This window comes from Siphateles boraxobius, unplaced genomic scaffold, assembly GCF_051911475.1.
Source record: "Siphateles boraxobius isolate OS27281-9 unplaced genomic scaffold, OSU_SipBor_1 31, whole genome shotgun sequence".
NCBI classification, from domain to species: Eukaryota; Metazoa; Chordata; class Actinopteri; order Cypriniformes; family Leuciscidae; genus Siphateles; species Siphateles boraxobius.
The window spans coordinates 9817114-9835596 of NW_027508931.1; the positions used below are offsets into that span (position 1 = coordinate 9817114).

Below are 18483 nucleotides of genomic sequence, written 5' to 3' on the forward strand. Positions count from 1 at the left end.
AAGCCTCCAGTCTTCAGTGTCACATGATCCTTCAGAAATCATTATATATGCTGATTTGCTGCTCAAGCAAAAAATTTTGGAAACCACAATAGATTTTTTTTTCATGATTCTTTAATTAATAGAAAATTATAAACATCTTTACTATCACTTTTGATAAAATTAACACATCCCTGCTTAAACTATTAATTTCTTTCTATTAAAAATAAATACAAATATTACTGTCCCAAAATTTTTTGAATGGTACATTCTATGTACACATTTTAGCTACACTGCCCAGCTTGAAGTAAACCTCAGTTATAGGGTCTGATCTTGCTTAAATGTCCAATTTAGACCATAATTAGTTGTCAAATTAGTCCAGGTTGGTTTATTTCTGATTTGGTACTGGTCTAGATAGGTGGACAAGCATTAGCCACGTTGTTTTGTTGGTGGAGCTGGTTGTCCAAGGTTGTCTTGCCAGTTTAAATTATTATAGCCGGGTTTTTCTTTATTTCAATCCACCATGATGAAAAATATAGTAGTGCTTTTAGCACTCTGATTTATCGCCGCACATTGATCTCTGACTCTCTCTGTGGGATTCAGAAAATTGCGTTCAATATTGTATATTGATTGCCTTAACTGAATTGGGAGGAGAGGCTCATCCATTTGTATTTACAGCTGTGAATGTACTGTACAAATGTATTTGTTTTCCTTTTTAGCAGCATCACTGCAGTATATGACCTGCTCTGGTGCTCAGTGATGTAAGAGAAAGGAAATCAAACCTAACATGGCTAATCCAGCTCTGGAAACTATGATGCAGCTTAACTGAATCAGAAGAGAGGGATCAGACACCTGGAGAGAGAGAGAGAGAGAGAGAGAGAGAGAGAGAGAGAGAGAGAGAGAGAGAGAGAGAGAGAGAGAGAGAGATACTAAAAGGGGGTGTGTCAGGCAGCATGTGTGTGTCCATGCGAAAAGCAGAGAGACGGGTATGTGTGTGTGTGTGTGTGTGTGTGTTAAGAGAGAGAGAGTGAGCACTAAAACACACAGGCGTGCGCAAGCACAGACAGAATCAAATCTTTCCGCAGCAGGACGACCGGGAGGGAGGGATTACTCCTGTTTAAGACTCCTCATCCATGCGTCCCGTGGTGAGCACAATTCTTCTAGCACAGTTAAAGTTTATGTCTATGCATGTATGTGTATGTGAGTTCAGTTGTTCGGTGTGGAAATGTGTCACTGGATGCTGCTGCTGAAGAGAAGATGCATTAAACAGTGCTGCACTGGTTGGGAATGTATACCAGCATCCCCCCTCTTTTTATCTCTCTATTGCCCAGATATTAATGATAAATGCATCCACTCAAGAAAAGAGTCTTGAGAAATGAGTTAAAATGCAAAAAGGCAAGAAAAAGAAAAGGTCTGTGTGAGTTTAGAAGCAGAGTGTTCACTGCAGCAGCTGTCAGATCATTTGACATAAATCTAATTTAAATTGCAAACTGTTAGTCACAATATACATGCAATCCTATAATGAGGATTGATTAATATAGAAAGCTTTAGTGTGTGTTTGGTTGCCGTCCTCCTCTGTGAGGTACAAATGTATTTTTTCCTGAATTGGGTCACATGACTCGAGGGGATCGGGTTATAATCTGGTGGTGTGTAAATTCAGAGCTCTGGCTGTAATTTGCCACTCAACACTCAACGTTTAGCTTTGTGCCGCTGTTGGGGGACAAAATATGACCAGTTCCATGTGGAGATATTTATTTTTACATTAGAGATTCACAATATCATATCACATATCAGGACCATACTGATTATCAAATGATGTAATTTACATTTAATAAAATTACAGATATAGACTGATAAACATTATATTGTGGATCCCTGATTTCAATAGTATTGGATTTTTATTGGGTATTTGAAAATTTATCAGGCCAATACTGGATATTTAAATCTTAACATAACATCCTCAACACTACCCCTTTTTTGATTTATCTATATAATCTATATGTAACCCCTCACACTTGCCCCGCTCGCCCCTTGCCTACTCCCCCAGCATCAGTCGCTAGAGCACCTCTTGAGAGCGTTTTTACTTCATTTTGTTTTATTTATTTCGCAAGGAAGTATAGATTTAGAACACTCTATAAATATTGTAATTTTTTATTTTATTTTGAAAAGAATTATAGATGTATACTAATTTATACGATTTTATTTTATTACTTTATTTTTCAAATAAGTATAGATTTTTAATATTGGTGCATGCCTATGACATCACTTTCTGGTTGAATCCAGTGACCCAGCTGTTCTTATCTTTTGAACGTTTCTTTTGTTGTTGTTTTCAGAGCCTGCGCAGAATGTGAAAGTCAAAGGGAGACAGCCTGGTGACTTTGTGAGGTGTAACTTCTTCAGAGGAGCGTCAGCATGACCCCTCACAGTGAAGCTCTACTGCTGCTCTTCAGTTTCTCGCTGTGTGGTGGTCTGTATGCTGTATATTTAAATAGAAAGGAAAGAGCTTGGACCAGCACTGACCCGGAGCCAGCTAGCAGCTCACTGTGGACATTCCTACCGAAGCAAATGGACACGACTATTCCAACCATCCTCAGTTTATCCCCAAATGCACTACAATCAGAGACGTCTAGCGGAAACCTTGAGGTGGACCCTTTAGTTGAAATAAACCCCTATGTCACAATGGAGAATCGTGGTTTATCAAGACTTCCAGCCACAAGAACACCACTGATCAAATCTTTGACTTCTCCTAAGACAGAAATTCCTTCAGACATCCAGAACGATGAAGAGGGACCTGAAACGGAAGCATCTGTTCGGCCAAATTTTAGTAAGCAAGGAAATACTGACCAATCACTTAAACCTTCTGCACTGGTAACACTGCAGCCTTTTCCTTCTCAGGCCTGGAGTACAGAGTCCAAGACACCAAATGCTTGGAATACAGAGACAAATACACCTCAGACTCATGCTGAAACAAGATTTCGCACCTACCAGACACTGTGGAAGTCCTTTAGTGCTACCCAAACACCATATGCCAGAGGAACCTTAGATGGTACCACTTTGCCAAGAGGGCTGATAGACTATCTGTGGCCATCTGAAGAAACAAGGGATTTGACAGATGCTCCTACAGGTAATCCAATTAATGACATCAAAGCCAACTCTCCATGTCACGACAGAACTTGATAGCGTGTGAAAGTATCAAAAAATAAATGGAAGACACAGGTATTTCGATGAACTGATTTTCTTTTCTTTTTTAAAAAAAACAACTTAAGACCATGTTGAATTTCATTGTTGGATCAGTTCATGCTGGTCTGGTGCTGATAACATGCTTAAGTTAACTGGTGAATTTGGAATGCTTAAGTAAAGCTGGTATATCATTTTCAACAACTAGTGTAGCTGAAAATAATAATATCTTACAGTGAGTCAGATGTTAATTAATTAAGCATTCAGTTAGATTCTGTCAGTGAAGGATTTGTCAGACTGCTTTTAAATGGTACCACGCCTTATTAAACCAGCTTATATGAGTACTTTGTACGAAAATTACACTATTCTTGTAAAAACTTTTTGTTTTGATTCGCAAATCACAAAAAAAAAAGAACCGGCTCATTTGAGTGTTCGTGAATCAGACTACTCTGGTGACGCTGCATGTTAAGGAATCACTAAAAGGAACCGGTTCATGAGAGTCATTTGTTTGTGAATCGGACTGGTCGCACGGTAGGCTATATTGCTGCGTACTACGCCCTAAAAGTATGTAGCCTACTCTTTTTGTGAAGAAAAAGTATACTTTTGAGTGTGTAGCAAAAGAGTACACAAGCTCTGGGACATACTATCACGTCATACAATTGCGTCTTTAATGGTTGCTCTCTGTCGCATCCTGGCACAGTAAACTGGTCTGTAAATCATCTTGTCACAGTTAAAATTGTTGATCTGTAGTCGCAGAATTTCATGCAGAGAACTTTCCTCATATTAATGCATGATGCAACCCTTAAAGTGCTCCCCATTTGGTTGTGGCCTAAAAATGAAACCTCCTCCACCCCAGTAAAACCAATGAAATTTATTTTTGTTCAATAATATTTATTTTGTATTTTTTGAGGATTTGTTGGTACTTATTAATATTTATGCAATAATTATGGTTACTTTTTGCCGTTGAAAATAATACAAACATTTTTTTTCAATTTTTAAAAAAAATATTTGTTCAATTAGGCCAAATACTGTATTTCAGATTACTGGGCCTTTTAAATCCATTTTTTTAAGTCAGATTAGTGCCATCTGTTGATAGAAAATAAAATAAAACATGTAATTTCATGGTGTTACGCGTGTACGCGTTTTTGCATTATTATTACTACAGTCAAAACCCGAATACAGAGAAAGCATTTTGTTACAGGTAGGCCTAACATTAAAATTCAATAAAAAATAAATAAATAAACAGCATGCTTTATCACCGCTTATTATTATTTATATAATTATTATTATTATTATTATTATTATTTATATACTAATATTATTATAATAATTACAGCTTAATCCATCTGGATCAGATCTCATTTTAACCTCTTATTTCAGTCTCCTGACTCAATTATGCTGTATGGTAATAGCCCTACCAGTTCATCTGTGCTTATAATTGTGTATGTCAGTGGCGGATGCAGAACGTGACAGATGGGTGGGCCTGGATTAAGTCGAGGTGGGCGTGGGCCTGAATCTAGGGTGTCAGTAAAGGATTTCTAGCCCTTGTATTAGCTTTGCTACTAGATAGGCTATATTTATGGAGATGAGAAATAAAAACCGCCCTGTATCAGCTGATCGGCCGAGCTTTCGATAGGACAAATATGTACAGTGGTTGGGTCTGTTTTTCACTATTGATGTTTTAGAGTTTCACCCCTTCATTGCTGAGCACTTTTTTCTGCATCGTGGCCGATTTGTAGATAATTTTTGTGTTTTTGTCGATTTCCCATTCATTTCCTATGGTCGGTCATTTTTGACCGAAGAGCACAAGTGTGACCATGTTCACATTCCAAATGCCATAAAAATCACCAAGTTTCGTACAATTGAACCAAAGGGGTAATCCATCAGCCGGAAAATGAAGCCTCGCGGGAGCCGCCATTGTAGCAGAACTTCACCTGCTTTTAGCATTCCATTGACTCCCATCCATTTTGGCGTCACTTTGACAGCGAATAACTTTACATCTGAGGCGTCCAAAGACTTCATTTGTCCATTATTTATTTCTAAAGAAACACGACAATGTATAAAAGGCTCCATTACTTTGTATCTTACGTTATGGCCCTGTAGAAGCCGTTTTTGTAAAAATGGGCTAATGATTGCGTCATAACCACGCGACTTTCTGTCGCACAATAGAGACATTACCGTGTAGACAGGAGGAGAAGCTCGCAGGCAATCTTTTACTGTCTATGAGGCAATCGGGGGGACGGGGACATAGAGGCATAAAGTCAAGGGATAAACCTATAGATAGAGAGTCCATAAAAGCAACGGGACAAAATATTTCAACAACGTTTTTGAGGAATTAGGTGATTCAAATTTTCTTGGCACAGCTACTAGAAGATTTACAACTGTCAGACTGTCGTCAATCTCAGTTTGAGCCTGCGCAGTCGCTCAGCCACCAGACAGGAAGTGCAATAATCGGGCTTCAGTCTTCTACGTTGAAATCTATGGTTGAAATCAATGGGGTCGCTGTGTCCATTTCTTTTTTCATTTCATTTCTCTTTACTGTCTATGCATTGAACCGACGAAGCTGTGATTTAAAAAAAATCAAAACAGAAAATGTTCTGGTCAGAAATGACCGAAGAGCACCGAGGGTGGTAATGGTCAAACGGATCTTTATAAAAGTCCACATTGTTATTGCATATGAAATACGGATAACATGAAATAAATATTTTTTTATCAGGTTAAACTTTGATTAGTCACTCAAACCTTTATCTAAACCTCTCACCGTCGGTCGCGCATATCCGCCATGTTTTGTAGTTTTTTAACACTTTACTCGTGTTTGTAGTTCCTCCTCTAAAACGCATTGGGTTGTGGGCAATATTAGCCTTTAGAGTGTTCACGGATCCATCAGAGAATGCTCTGGATCCACACTTCTAAAATCGACAGGAAATAGTAGACCATCCGGGGACTTCTGGCATACTTTTTTTAGGCTTCTATGCTTTGGGACACACTTATTTTAATCTCCCATAGGCTAGTAAAGGCTACTGTTTAGGATGGATAGTATGGACATTGAGAAACAGGGATAGTATTTGATTCACTACAAAGAATTGCCTCTTAAGAGTCATTTGTGTGTGAATGAAGGACTTATTGTCATCATTTGCGGTACACCGTACATGGTCTTTTTACTGCATCACTTTTAATTAAGACAGTAAATTCACTTTTACTCTGGTATGACATCTTGGCGGATCAACGGCGCTGGAGAAAAATGTTTGTGACACATTTTAAATTGAATAGAATGTGGAAATTCTGTAATAAAGGGATATCGGTATCATTGCACTTCTACTGCAATTATTTGGTAATGCTGTATTGGCATAAAATCTTCTGCATAAATGTCTGCATTTATGGTGCATCCACTTTTTCCTTAAGCTGCAGTGAAAATATCAGTATTCCAGCAGCGAACAAGCCGTTAATCACTGCAGATGTGAGTGGGATACAAGCCCTCTAGTGAATCATTGGGAAACTGATTGCAATTTACAGTTTTTTTTTCTTTCTTGTAAGCTATTGAAAATAAAATTTAGCTGAGGTTAATGGGTAAAAAATGCAGGTTAAATGAAATGAAAAATGGTACAGTAACTTTTTGGGCTAGCATTAGCTCTCAGTTCCTCTTTTTAAAGAACGGGTTTCTCTTTCTCTTCCAGACAGTCTGACAAAGTTGACTCTCAATGTGACAAGATCTGACCTTGAAAGAGAAGAACATGAGGATGTTCTTCACCAAATGAAAAAGGAACAAAATAGCCAATCGACCACCACAGTGATCAAGGTCACTGAAACCAATCCTAAAGCAGGTACTGAAGCCTTCATTGTCAGAATGACCTCTATTCTAACAAATTGTGTTTTTCTGGTGGTGAGCAGAGCACAATGGCTTTCCAGTGCTTTACAAAGCTTCTGAATTTACATAATATATACGACTCAAGGTCTTCAGTATGCTCCTTTATCTTGGTTCATTATTATTGCATGTAACCTGTTTCATAATTTTAGCCTCTTATGAGGCTATTCTTTTCAGACTGCACCCAAAAACAAACACACAATGTGGTACTAGTCCGATTCACACACAAATTACTCTTATTACGCAATTATTTTTGTTGAATCAAAAACAACTAAAATTCAAGGTCACAGCTTTCCCATAATTTAATATAAAAAACCTGATTTCAACATTGATAATAATAACAAATGTTTCTTGAGTAACAAATCAGGATATTAGAATGATTTCTGAAGTATCATCTGACACTGAAGACTGAAGTAATGGCTGCTAATTCAGATTTGCTTTAACAGGAATAAATAACATTTTAAAATATATACAAATAAATAAAAAGTTGTAATAATGTTTCACAATATTACTGTTTTGATCAAATTTGATCAAATAAATGCAGCCTTGGAAAGCATAAGATACTACCTTCAAATTACAAAGAAATTCTTCCTGTGAGCAAAGGTCAATCATTCAATCTTTTGAGGGGAAAGTTAAACCGGATCCTCGGACCTTAATTAACACATGCTAAAGTACAAATGCTGACTCAGAGTTTCAGCCCCAGTGTATTCTGGATCATTACTAGTGTAAAAAAAATAATTACTGGAATTCTATATTAATCAATTAACCCTGCAATAAACAACATAGTGCCTTTTGATCAACAATAACAAGCATGCTATTTGTAAAAAACAAAACAAATTAGGCAGTATTCAGAAACACACACTTAAAGCCTCTCCATCTCACTTCCATGCAGGCATATTTATCTGATGTAATGTCCTGAAAGTGTGTCAGTTTCTAGTTTTTAAATAGTCTCACTCATGAGAATGGCAACAGGGTCAATGCCCTCTTATCTGTGCCGTTTGTGAATGTGTGTCAGGGATAAAGTGTGCAACCCATTTACAACAGCCTACTTCCACATCTCCCCTAGCTAATTAACATAGTCATTGTTTTATATACTTTATGGCTGATGGTGTATTTTCTTGTATTAATGCTTAAAGCTTTTCATACTGGAGCACGTAATCTACTTACCTGTTTTAGATTTTTAGATTTGTATGCTTCGAGATACAGGATTATCTTTGATACATCAGTGTATGGTTTGTTGTTCTGTGTTTTCTCTGTGGTTTAAATACCTTGTGCTGTTTCAAGTGTAACTTTTTTATATTCGGTAAAAAAAAATGCATAAGCTGCTTGTGGAGAACATTAGTGTCTTGTGAATATAACCTCATGAGTGCATAAACAGACTTTAAAGCTGGATTACCTTGTCAGACCAAATTTTTTACTATAACTAAGTTATAATGTAACTATATGAATGTTTTATAATCTATAATATTTTGCACATTCAAATTTTTTACATTTTTTACAAAGTTGAAATATAATAAAACTAAATGCATCTTAAACTAAACTTTATGTTGTATTTCAGCATATCCAGGTGGCAACTGGCGTGAGTCTTCCACACTTCCGGACTGCAACCTGTTTGGCATTGGGATCTGTCAGTCACCTGACTCTTCGAAGAATCATTCTTCAACTAACAAAACTCTGTCCACTCCACCTCCTGTTTATGAAACCACACCCCCTGGTCTCATAACCCCAGCTCTGGAAGCCCTGACTCCGCCTCTGTTAGTCCCTCTACTGACTGACTGGAATGCTGCGATGGCAACGTGGGGCCTGGCCTGGGAGTTACAGGTATACGGGCTCAGCTGCGTGTTCTCGCTTGTGGCTGTGCTGTCTGTGCTCAGCCTGATGTGTTTGCCATTGCGCTGGCCCTCTGGATGTGCCCATTTCAGCCTCCTCCACCTTCTCCAGCTACTGACAGGTTCCAGCCGAGCTCTGTGGCTCCTCTATGATCCATACGGCCAAAAAGAGCGCCTTCCCGTTGTCTGGGCACGACTGCTTCACGAAGCTGCCTATCCCTGTTTAACGGCATCTTTTGGCCTACTGCTGCTACTGCTAACTGCTCGCTCTTGTACCCAGCTACTTTCCCAGAACACCCTGCAGCGCAGCACCTGCCTGTTGGCTGCCCTAGTGCTGCTGCACGTAGCGATAGTGATGGCTTCCATGGCAATACTGCAACTTTTTCCCACCCTGCAAGTTGTGCCTCTATTACCGCCTGCAGCTTTCGTCTTGATGTCCTCTCTCCTGTCATTCACGTACCTGCTTCTGTACTGCTGTGCCCGGCCAGACATCAAGCACATTTACCGGCTGAACGAGAGCTCTCCTGAGCGGCCATCGTGCCACGCAAGTAGGTGTCCATTCACTGAGGCACAGATGTGGGAAAGGGCAGCCAGGGCTGGGGTGTTCTCTGCCCTCTTTCTCTTAGCATGTGGCAGTCTCCGTCTCTATGCCATGCTCAACGCAGGAGGGCTAACCGGTGGGGTCATGGTCGGCCTGATGCCCTGGCCCTGGTGGGGATTCCAGCTCAGCTGCCGAGTGTGTGAAACAGGGGTATGTCTCACCCTCGCTCTTGTAATCACTCACCCCCTTCTGTGTTGCGGAGTGCCCCATTCCAAACCTCGTGGCTGCAGCTGGTTCTTCAAAAAGCAACCTACAGAAGGAACCACACTGGGAAAACCCATCTTCTCAAGTCGGTGTGGCTGGTCACTAAGGCCCGCCGAGAAGCTGGGGTTGTGTGAGGGAATAATACGGCGGGAAAGTGAAAGCGTGCCACTCTACACCTTGGTGGAGCTTCCGCACAGCGAATCTGATGGTTTAGACCTCCACTATCCCAGCACCCCTCAGCACGTGTCTTCCACACAGCTTTCCCACACCGCAAAGAAGAGCAAAGAATCACACGCATCCTCCTTTGCCAGCTTGGACGCGGACTCCACAGCAGACCTTCGGCCCCCTTCACCCATCAACCTGCGACGAAGCATCGACGAGGCCTTGAACAGCGAGGCCCTGTTCCAACATAGCCTGTTCGGCTCCTCCAGGCTCTCTCTTAGCACACGCGGACCCCCGGATGGACAACCCTGTCGAGGAATCTCCACTGACCCCAGCCTATACCGCACTGCCTCCTGTGGGGATGTGGACCCTGCTACTGTACCCAACCGACCCAGGCAATGGAGCACTATATCTGGAAGACCAGCTCAGGTCTCGGTCCATGTCAGTGGGTTAAACTCAGCACAGCAGTCTCAGAGCAGCCTACGCAGGGACTCTCAGCAACTCCACAGACGATACACAGTCTTGGGATCTACATCCTCCAGAGGGAGTGTGAATGTGGAGACAACTTCTCGCGTTGATGAGCTTGCCGTTCAGGCTGAATTCATCAACGTCTGCAGGCAGATAGATGCACTCAGTATCAGCAGTGATACGATCGACCTATAGGGGAAGAAGTCTCTGAATCAACTAACCCAACACCCTTAAGTAATTTCAGCCCTAACTACTCCAATGTACAGAACTTTTCTTAAGATAGATGCTGAGAGGAAATTGCTGTTTTAAGAGACATGACACGGACAAAATGACAAACAGCAACCACTGAAAGACCGATGTTCTTTCCTTATCAATGTGAGAAACCCACATCCAGCAACCCACATCCCTGAAACCCACATCCCATATTTCACAAATCACATATAATCTTGTTGAAATTGCTTGACTTGATCAAAAGACTTTACCTTTCAGCAATTAAGCTAGCACTTAAGAACATGTTTTTTGATGAGTCTTTGGCTTTGCTATTACAGCATGGATCACATAAACACTAATTTGGCAACTGAACTACTGTATAGAGACACATTCTTATAGAACTCATTTGCATTTCATTGCAGCACTATCATAACACACTTATAACACACTATTTGTGGCAGCTTTGTTACTTGGGTAACATTCTGTTCTGGAATGAGGCTTACGTGTTCAGCTTGAGCATAGACTTATGGGAAAGATGTCATTAGCAAAAGGCAGTGTGAAGATAACAATGAAAAACAGAAAAATCATTGCAGTTTCATTTTAAATACTAAATGCCAATTAGTTATTTCATGTACATGTCACATAATCGTACTGAAATAATTTGTATCTGCCAATTCGCATATTGCATATTGTGGCTATGTTCGGAATAGCATGCTAGTATACGGCTTGCGTTGTTTCTTCAGTATGTGAATTTTCTGTACTATGCATATAATAAAGTTCATGTGAAAGCAATGTAGCAGAGCCTACTACAGAATTTTTTTTTTTTTTTTGCTGTATATCTACACAAATATAAACGGCACAGTATGCAGCAATATGCTAGTAGTCCATTTAGAACATAGCCTCCATCTTTACAAAATAAAGTGCTTCATAAAGATCTACCATGTACCTATTATGCCTCTGACAAATTGGTGCAAAGACACTGCCCTCTGTTGGCTGTGGATGTGTAATAACATGAAGTTGTGACAGCTTTTTCTATTTCCATATTTGTTAGTGCACATCTTTGTGATTGACAGCAGGAGCTTAACATAAAAAGCAAAAGACTAAAAGACAGAGCAGCTTATAATCTCTAAGATCGTCTCACTGTGGACTTAATTTTTTTTGTTGCAAATATTTAGGATATGCTTTTTCTCTCTGTGCTTAGTAAATAACCCAGTGGCTGCTTCTCCTAAATGACAATTAAGTTTTCTGAATTACATTTATATACACTCATTATGCTTCTGTCTTCATAAAAGTGTATGTAATTTAAATCTACAATTTAAAATATGAAAACGTTGTTACACATATTCAAAATATTTAAGCAAATTATTATAGACTGAAACTGATACTACAGGAAGACAGTAAGAAACACAGTTTATAAAACTCATTCTTTATTATTTAAACTGTATTATATTCAGAATTACAACACAACAGTCTTCAAACTTCAAAATGGAGCCCAAATTTAAAAGTGTCACTTTCACAGCAAATGCTTTTTACTGTCCTTCACTTCTGGCCCTGTAAAATCTCAATTGCTTACTTTTATATACTGTAAAATGTTTGATCTATCTAAATGATGCAAATGTGTGACACTATGAAAATAAACTTAAAATATTCGCAATGTCTGTCTAAATTATTGACCAGTGCAGGGACGTGCACAGGGGGGTTGCTCCGGTTGCCCGGGCAACTGCCCATATGCCCTTCTCGACTCAAGTTGCCCTTCCGAGAAAAAAAAAAAAAATCGTACAATGGCTGCAGAATTTCACATAGGCCTAGATACATTTTTTTATTTATTTTTTTTTAAATCGCAAAGCCTCATTCACTTCCATTCGTGCACCGAAAGTGAAAGTCAGTAAGGGAAGGGCAAACTGTTTACGTGGCTGCAGCGCTGCACGCGACCGGTGCGTAAAACCCCACAAATTACTTAAGGCCCCGCCTCCATCTCGTGTCATAGCGTGTCAATTAATGTGTACAACATCCATGACAAAATGAAGCGAAACTATCCTTCTGGTCACGAAAAGAGGAAGAAGAAAAAACCCATGAGAGTGAATTGCGGGAACAACAATCAGGTAAACTTGTGTTCTCTCCTCTCTAAGTTTGATGTCAGCAAAGTTTGATGTTTTTCGGTCTTGCTAACCTAGCTGGGCAGGCAGTGCATCTCTTGCATCACTTTGTGCCTGACAAAAGTGAGAGTAAAATAAAAAAAATTATTACGTTTGTTTTTGATAAACGACAAAGTGCAACGGTGTTTGTTTACTGCAGCTCGGAAAACATAACCGCGTCGCGTGTGTTATCGTGCGTTCATATGCGCGTGCACGAAATGAAACGACTCGGTTACTAACGTAACCTCGGTTCCCTGAGAGGAGGGAACGAGTATTGCGTAAGTAGCTTACGCTATGGGAAAACTCCTTTTCTCGAGAATATTGAAGTCTTTATGTAAAACGCATTGCAGCTGCACAGCTGACAGCAATGAACGAAGGCAGCTCGGTCATTGGCTGTGCTGCGGCAACTTGCTCGAACCAATGACGGGGCGACTCTGAATGCGCGACCAATGAGCGCGCTTCGCGCCCGCGCGCGTCAGAGCCCGCCAAGATGGGCGTGGCCAAGAGCTATATATTGGGCGCCCCGTCATGAGAGTTCTTTAGGTTAAAACGACTGAAGCGAACTAACCAAGCACAAGCACGGCAGCTTACGCAATACTCGTTCCCTCCTCTCAGGGAACCGAGGTTACGTTAGTAACCGAGTCGTTCCCTTTCGAGAGGTCTCTCCTATTGCGTAAGTAGCTTACGCTATGGGAACACCATGCAAAACGCCGTGCGTGCTGAACTTCGCCTTATGATAGCCAGAGGCAGGTGCCTGAGCTAAAAAAGCAAAGTTATCATCCAACTAGCCGGCAGAGGCGAGCTTTATATGTGGGAAAGAATACAGAGCGGCTAGAAGGCGCTCAGTGTGACACAAGCACATACATAATCTAGATACGAACTCGTAGTTCAACTAGCATCATGCTGATAGTACATTGGAATGCAGTGTCGGGACCTGTAGGTTGTAGAACCTGATAAATGTGGACGGTGAGGCCCAGCCTGCCGCCGCACAAATATCCTCGATCGGTATCCCGCTCGACCATGCCCAGGAAGAAGCCACACTCCTGGTGGAGTGTGCTTTGACTCCCCAGGGGCATTGAAGTCCCTTAGCTTCATAAGCCAGCGCTATAGCTTCAACTATCCAGTGAGAGATTCTCTGCTTTGAAACGGCGGAACCTTTCGTACGGCCGCCAAAGCATACAAACAGTTGTTCTGTCTGTCTGAATAGGGCAGAACGCTCCAAATACACTCTGAGAGCCCTAACGGGGCAGAGTAGATTAGCGTCGTGTTCGTCTGCTGGGGACGATAGCGCAGTTAGGGAGATAACCTGTGCTCTGAAGGGAGTGGTGAGCACTTTAGGAATATACCCATGTTTCGGTCTAAGGACGACCCTGCAGTCGTTAGGTCCGAATTCTAGGCAGGCAGCGCTTGTCGAAAGCGCGTGCAGGTCGCCCACTCTCTTGACCGAGGCGAGTGCCAGCAAGAGCGCAGTCTTGAGCGAGAGCTGTTTAAGGTGCACGGTTCGGATTGGTTCGAACGGAGGCCCTTTAAGAGCGTCTAGGACAGTAGCTAGGTCCCAGATCGGCACTGAGGGGGGGCGTGAAGGGTTCATCCTCCTAGCGCCCCTTAGGAAACGAATAATTAGGTCGTTTCTTCCCAATGGACGTTCCATTACAGGGTCGTGTGATGCTGTGATGGCCGCCACATATACTTTGAGCGTGGAGGGGGCGCGGCCCGCCTCCAGAAGCCCTTGTAGAAAAGCGAGTACGTTCGTAATCTCGCATGTTTCAGGGTTCAGGCCCTTGGCATTACACCAGACACTGAACACTTTCCATTTCTGGGCATATAAGCGTCTCGTGGAGGGCGCCCGCGCCTCAGCGATGGTTTTTAGTGCTCCGCTCGTGAGGTTCCTGGGAACCCGTTGAGGGGCCATGCATGAAGGGCCCACAGATCGGGGCGGGGATGAAATATCATCCCGTTGGCCTGACTGAGGAGGTCTGGCCTCAGTGGAATCGGCCGTGGTGCAGATTGCATTTGCATCAGATCTGGAAACCATGTTTGGTTCTTCCAGAGTGGGGCTATCAGCAGCACTGCGTCTTTCTCCTCTCTGACCCGACTGATGACCTGCGGTAGCATCGCGATCGGGGGAAAGGCATATAAGGGACGGCTCGGCCAGCTCTGGGCGAGCGCATCCATGCTTTTCGTGAAGAAAAGAGGGCAGTGCGCGTTCTCCTTGGAGGCGAAGAGGTCGATCTCCGCTTTGCCAAAGGTTTTCCATAACCAGTGAATCGTCAGCGGGTTGAGAGCCCATTCTCCTGGGAGAATTTTGTCTCTGGATAGCATGTCCGCCCCCTGGTTCAGGGCACCTGGCACATGCGCTGCTCTCAGCGAGCGCAAGTTGTGCTGGGACCATAAAATGAGTCTCCTGGCCATTGAATGCATGGAGCTCGACCTGAGTCCACCCTGGCGATTTATGTACGATACTACCGTCATGTTGTCCGTTCGGACCAAGACGTGTTCGTTTCTCAGCTGTGGGAGCAGGGCTCTGAGAGCCAAAGCGACCGCTTTCATTTCCAGACAGTTTATGTGTAGGCGCTTCTCCGGGTTTGACCAAAAGCCGGAGACAGGCCTGCCCTCGTAAAGGGCCCCCCAACCTATTTTGGAGGCATCTGTCGTTATCATCTTTCTCCTTGTGTTCACACCCAGACTCACGCCTGACTGGTACCAGTCGGCGGCTTTCCAGTGCGTCAGGGCTTTTATACAGCCGTGGTTCGCTCTGATTAAAAGGTGGCCCGAACGCCACGCGTGAGTAGGGACGCGGCTCTTGAGCCAGCGTTGGAGAGGGCGCATATGCAACAATCCTAGCTGGAGTACGGCCGATGCTGAGGCCATGAGACCGAGCATCCTCTGAAACCGCTTGACGGGGGCGAGCGCGCCCGTCCTGAATGATGTTGCAAGGCGCCGGATGGTGAGCGCGCGCTCTGATGAGAGACGCGCTGTCATTTGCATCGAGTCTAGAACTATTCCCAGGAAAGAAATCCTCTGGCTGGGAGATAGTATGCTTTTTGCAAAATTGATTCTTAGACCCAGGCATTCTAAATGGCTGATAATCCAAGATCTGTGTGTTATTAACTGACTCTCTGATTGTGCTAGAATCAGCCAATCGTCGAGATAATTCAGTATTCGCACTCCCCTTCGCCTTAGGGGGGAAAGTGCTGCATCCATACATTTCGTGAATGTACGGGGAGCCAGGGACAGGCCGAACGGAAGTACTGTGTACTGGTACGACTGTCCCTCGAAAGCGAATCTCAGAAACGGCCTGTGATGAGGCGCTATTGGAATGTGAAAGTAAGCATCTTTCAGATCCACTGAGAGAAACCAATCTCCTGGGCGTACTTGCGCGAGGATATGCTTGGTTGTTAACATTCTGAACGAGCGAATCATTAGTGCTTTGTTCAGGTGTCTGAGATCTAGGATGGGGCGGAGACCGCCATCCTTTTTCGGGACGAGAAAATAGCGGCTGTAAAAACCTGCCTCGCTCAGAGAGGGGGGAACAGTTTCCACAGCGCCCTTTTCTATTAGTTTGCGCACCTCGGTGCGTAGAACATGTGAGCACTCTTTTCTCACTTTCGTCTCGACCACAGTCGTAAAACGTGGTGGTCTGCGAGCGAACTGGAGCGAGTATCCGTGCTTTACTATATTCAATACCCATTTCGGCATATCTGGAATATTTTCCCATGCCGCTGCGTGTACAGATATGGGCTGAATACAGGCTAGGGGCGGGCCGCTGTGACGCAGGGACCCGGCCAGCGAATCGCCTGAGCTCATAGCTCTCAGAGGCGCGGGCGCGCGCTGAGCAGCTGAGTGAATGGGCGCGTGTGTGATTACAGCAGCGCGCGCTGTGTCTGTAAAACTCGCAGCCTGGGCTGGGGTTGTGTTTGACACTGTAAGGACAGTGTTTATAAGTGGGGGTGCATAAACAGTGGTAGGCACACGCGTCACTTTTATAATGTTTCCCGCTTTTACTGGGGATGAATTTATTACTGTGTGAACAGTGCTTGTGTGTAGTGGTGCGTACATGACCGTAGGCACGTGATCTACATTCATGGGGTGCGCAGCTTGAGCTGGGAATGAATTTGGCACTGTTTTGACAGTATCTGGGAATGCACACCTTGTGGACATGTGAACCCTTAGTGACACAGGCAGAAAAAGACTCTTTTTGTGTTTTCTGTGCGTCGCCGTAAAAACGGCGTTTGTTTGCAGGTGAGCGAGCTCTGTGACTGGCCCATTGACTGCTGTATGAACATATCCAGCCGCCTGTAAGGGGACTGGGTAATGCTTGAGCTTTTGCAGAGAGAGTGGTCCGGCTTTTGCGAGACACGCACTCTCTCTTTTCATTCTTGTGGCTAGGACGGCTTTCGAGGCTCGGGGTTCAGCACAATCTTGGGCCTCAGTGAAGCGTTCGGCGAAACCCTTTACCGCCGGTCCAAACAGCCCGCTGGTGTAGATAGGCGCGTCGAGAAATGGCGCCTTATCCGCGTCCTTCATCTCAGTCAGAGTCAACCACAGATGGCGCTCGAGAACAGTCAAATTAGCCATGGCACGGCCGATAGACTGGGCGGTGGCCTTCGTGGCTCGCAGGGCTATGTCAGTCGCGCTGCGTAGGTCCTTAAAGGCTTCGGGTTCGGGGCCAGACTCGTCCATAGAGCGGAGAAGCTTGGCTTGGAACGCTTGAAGTACCGCCATAGAGTGAAGCGCTGATGCAGCTTGGCCGGCGGCGGCGTAGGCGCGACCGGCGAGAGCTGAAGTAGTGCGGCAGGGCTTCGAGGGGTGGGAAGCTTTGGCTTTCCATCCGGTGGTGGAGGGCGGGCAGAGATGATTGGCCACGGCCTCCTCGAGGGGCGGTGTTCCCTCGTAGCCTCTTTCCTTTGCGCCGTCCACAGAGGAGAGCGAGGAAGAAAAAGAAGGCTTTAGGCGCGCAGAGTGGGGGGCTTTCCACGACTTGGTGAGTTCGTCGTGAACTTCCGGGAAGAAGGGAGAAGGCCTTTGCCGAGGGGCCTGCTGGCGCCCCTGCAGAAACCACTCATCCAGTCGGCTCCGGGTTGGTTCTTCGGGAGAAGACCAATCGAGCCCGAGGTCTTCCACGGCCTTAGAGAGAACGCGGATAATCTCGCTAGCCATGGTGGAGCCCCCGCTCGCGCTAGCTAGCGTCGACGGGGCGGGGTCGAGAGTGGAGCCCGGCCAGTCGTCCGATGCAGCGTCGATTGACAAGCTGTCATCCATTCCCCCGTCGTCCTCGGACGCGCCGAAAGTCACAAGGCCCACCGCTCTGCTAGAGGGGTGTGGGTCCGGCTGGGTGAACTGAACCGGCGGTGGGGAAGGCAAGAGCGCGCGGTGAAGCACGCGGAGACTGGCTCGGCGTGACGTCACTGAGCTCAGGTTCAGGAAGCCTCTGTGAGCGGCGCTTTTTCTTAGTGCGCGGCTCGAACAGAGGGATGGCGGCGATGGGCTCGCTCACGGCGAAAGCGGCGAGGCGAGCCCGCAGTGCGGAGAGACCCAGGTCGTCACATTCGGGGCATCCGCCCTTGGTCAAAGCAGCTTCTGCGTGGTCCCGGCCCAGGCAGCGAGCGCAGATGATGTGACGATCCCCGTCCGGGAGAAGGTCTCTGCACGACGCGCAGGAAGGCATTTGAAACAACGCCTTGGAAAATTTGCTCTTTTACAAGTGTCGCAGAGCGAACAGATGTAAATACTTGCGTGAGCAGTACGCCGGATGGCTCAGTAGGATCGCGTTAGAAGGCGGCTGAAGGTGCCGACGTCCTCGTAGCAAATCCCGCTGGTATGCTTTTCTACGGCGAAGCTTCAATAATCCGGAGGATC

General features: G+C 44.5%; 1 protein-coding gene across 2 annotated transcripts; it reads left to right on the top strand.

Annotated features, from left to right (window-relative positions):
* Positions 1-961: 961 nt before the first annotated feature.
* Positions 962-12143, top strand: prrt4a (proline rich transmembrane protein 4a). 2 transcript variants are annotated; one of them, XM_077193678.1, is made up of 4 exons: positions 962-1121; positions 2310-3100; positions 6828-6974; positions 8574-12143. In XM_077193678.1, exons 2-4 carry the CDS (start codon positions 2389-2391, stop codon positions 10472-10474), a joined length of 2760 nt encoding a protein of 919 aa, XP_077049793.1. In that variant the 5' UTR covers positions 962-1121; positions 2310-2388; the 3' UTR covers positions 10475-12143. The 2 variants fall into 2 exon arrangements, with proteins under 2 accessions (XP_077049793.1, XP_077049794.1); XM_077193679.1 differs by lacking the exon at positions 6828-6974 and having other exon boundaries at positions 977-1121.
* Positions 12144-18483: the final 6340 nt, after the last annotated feature.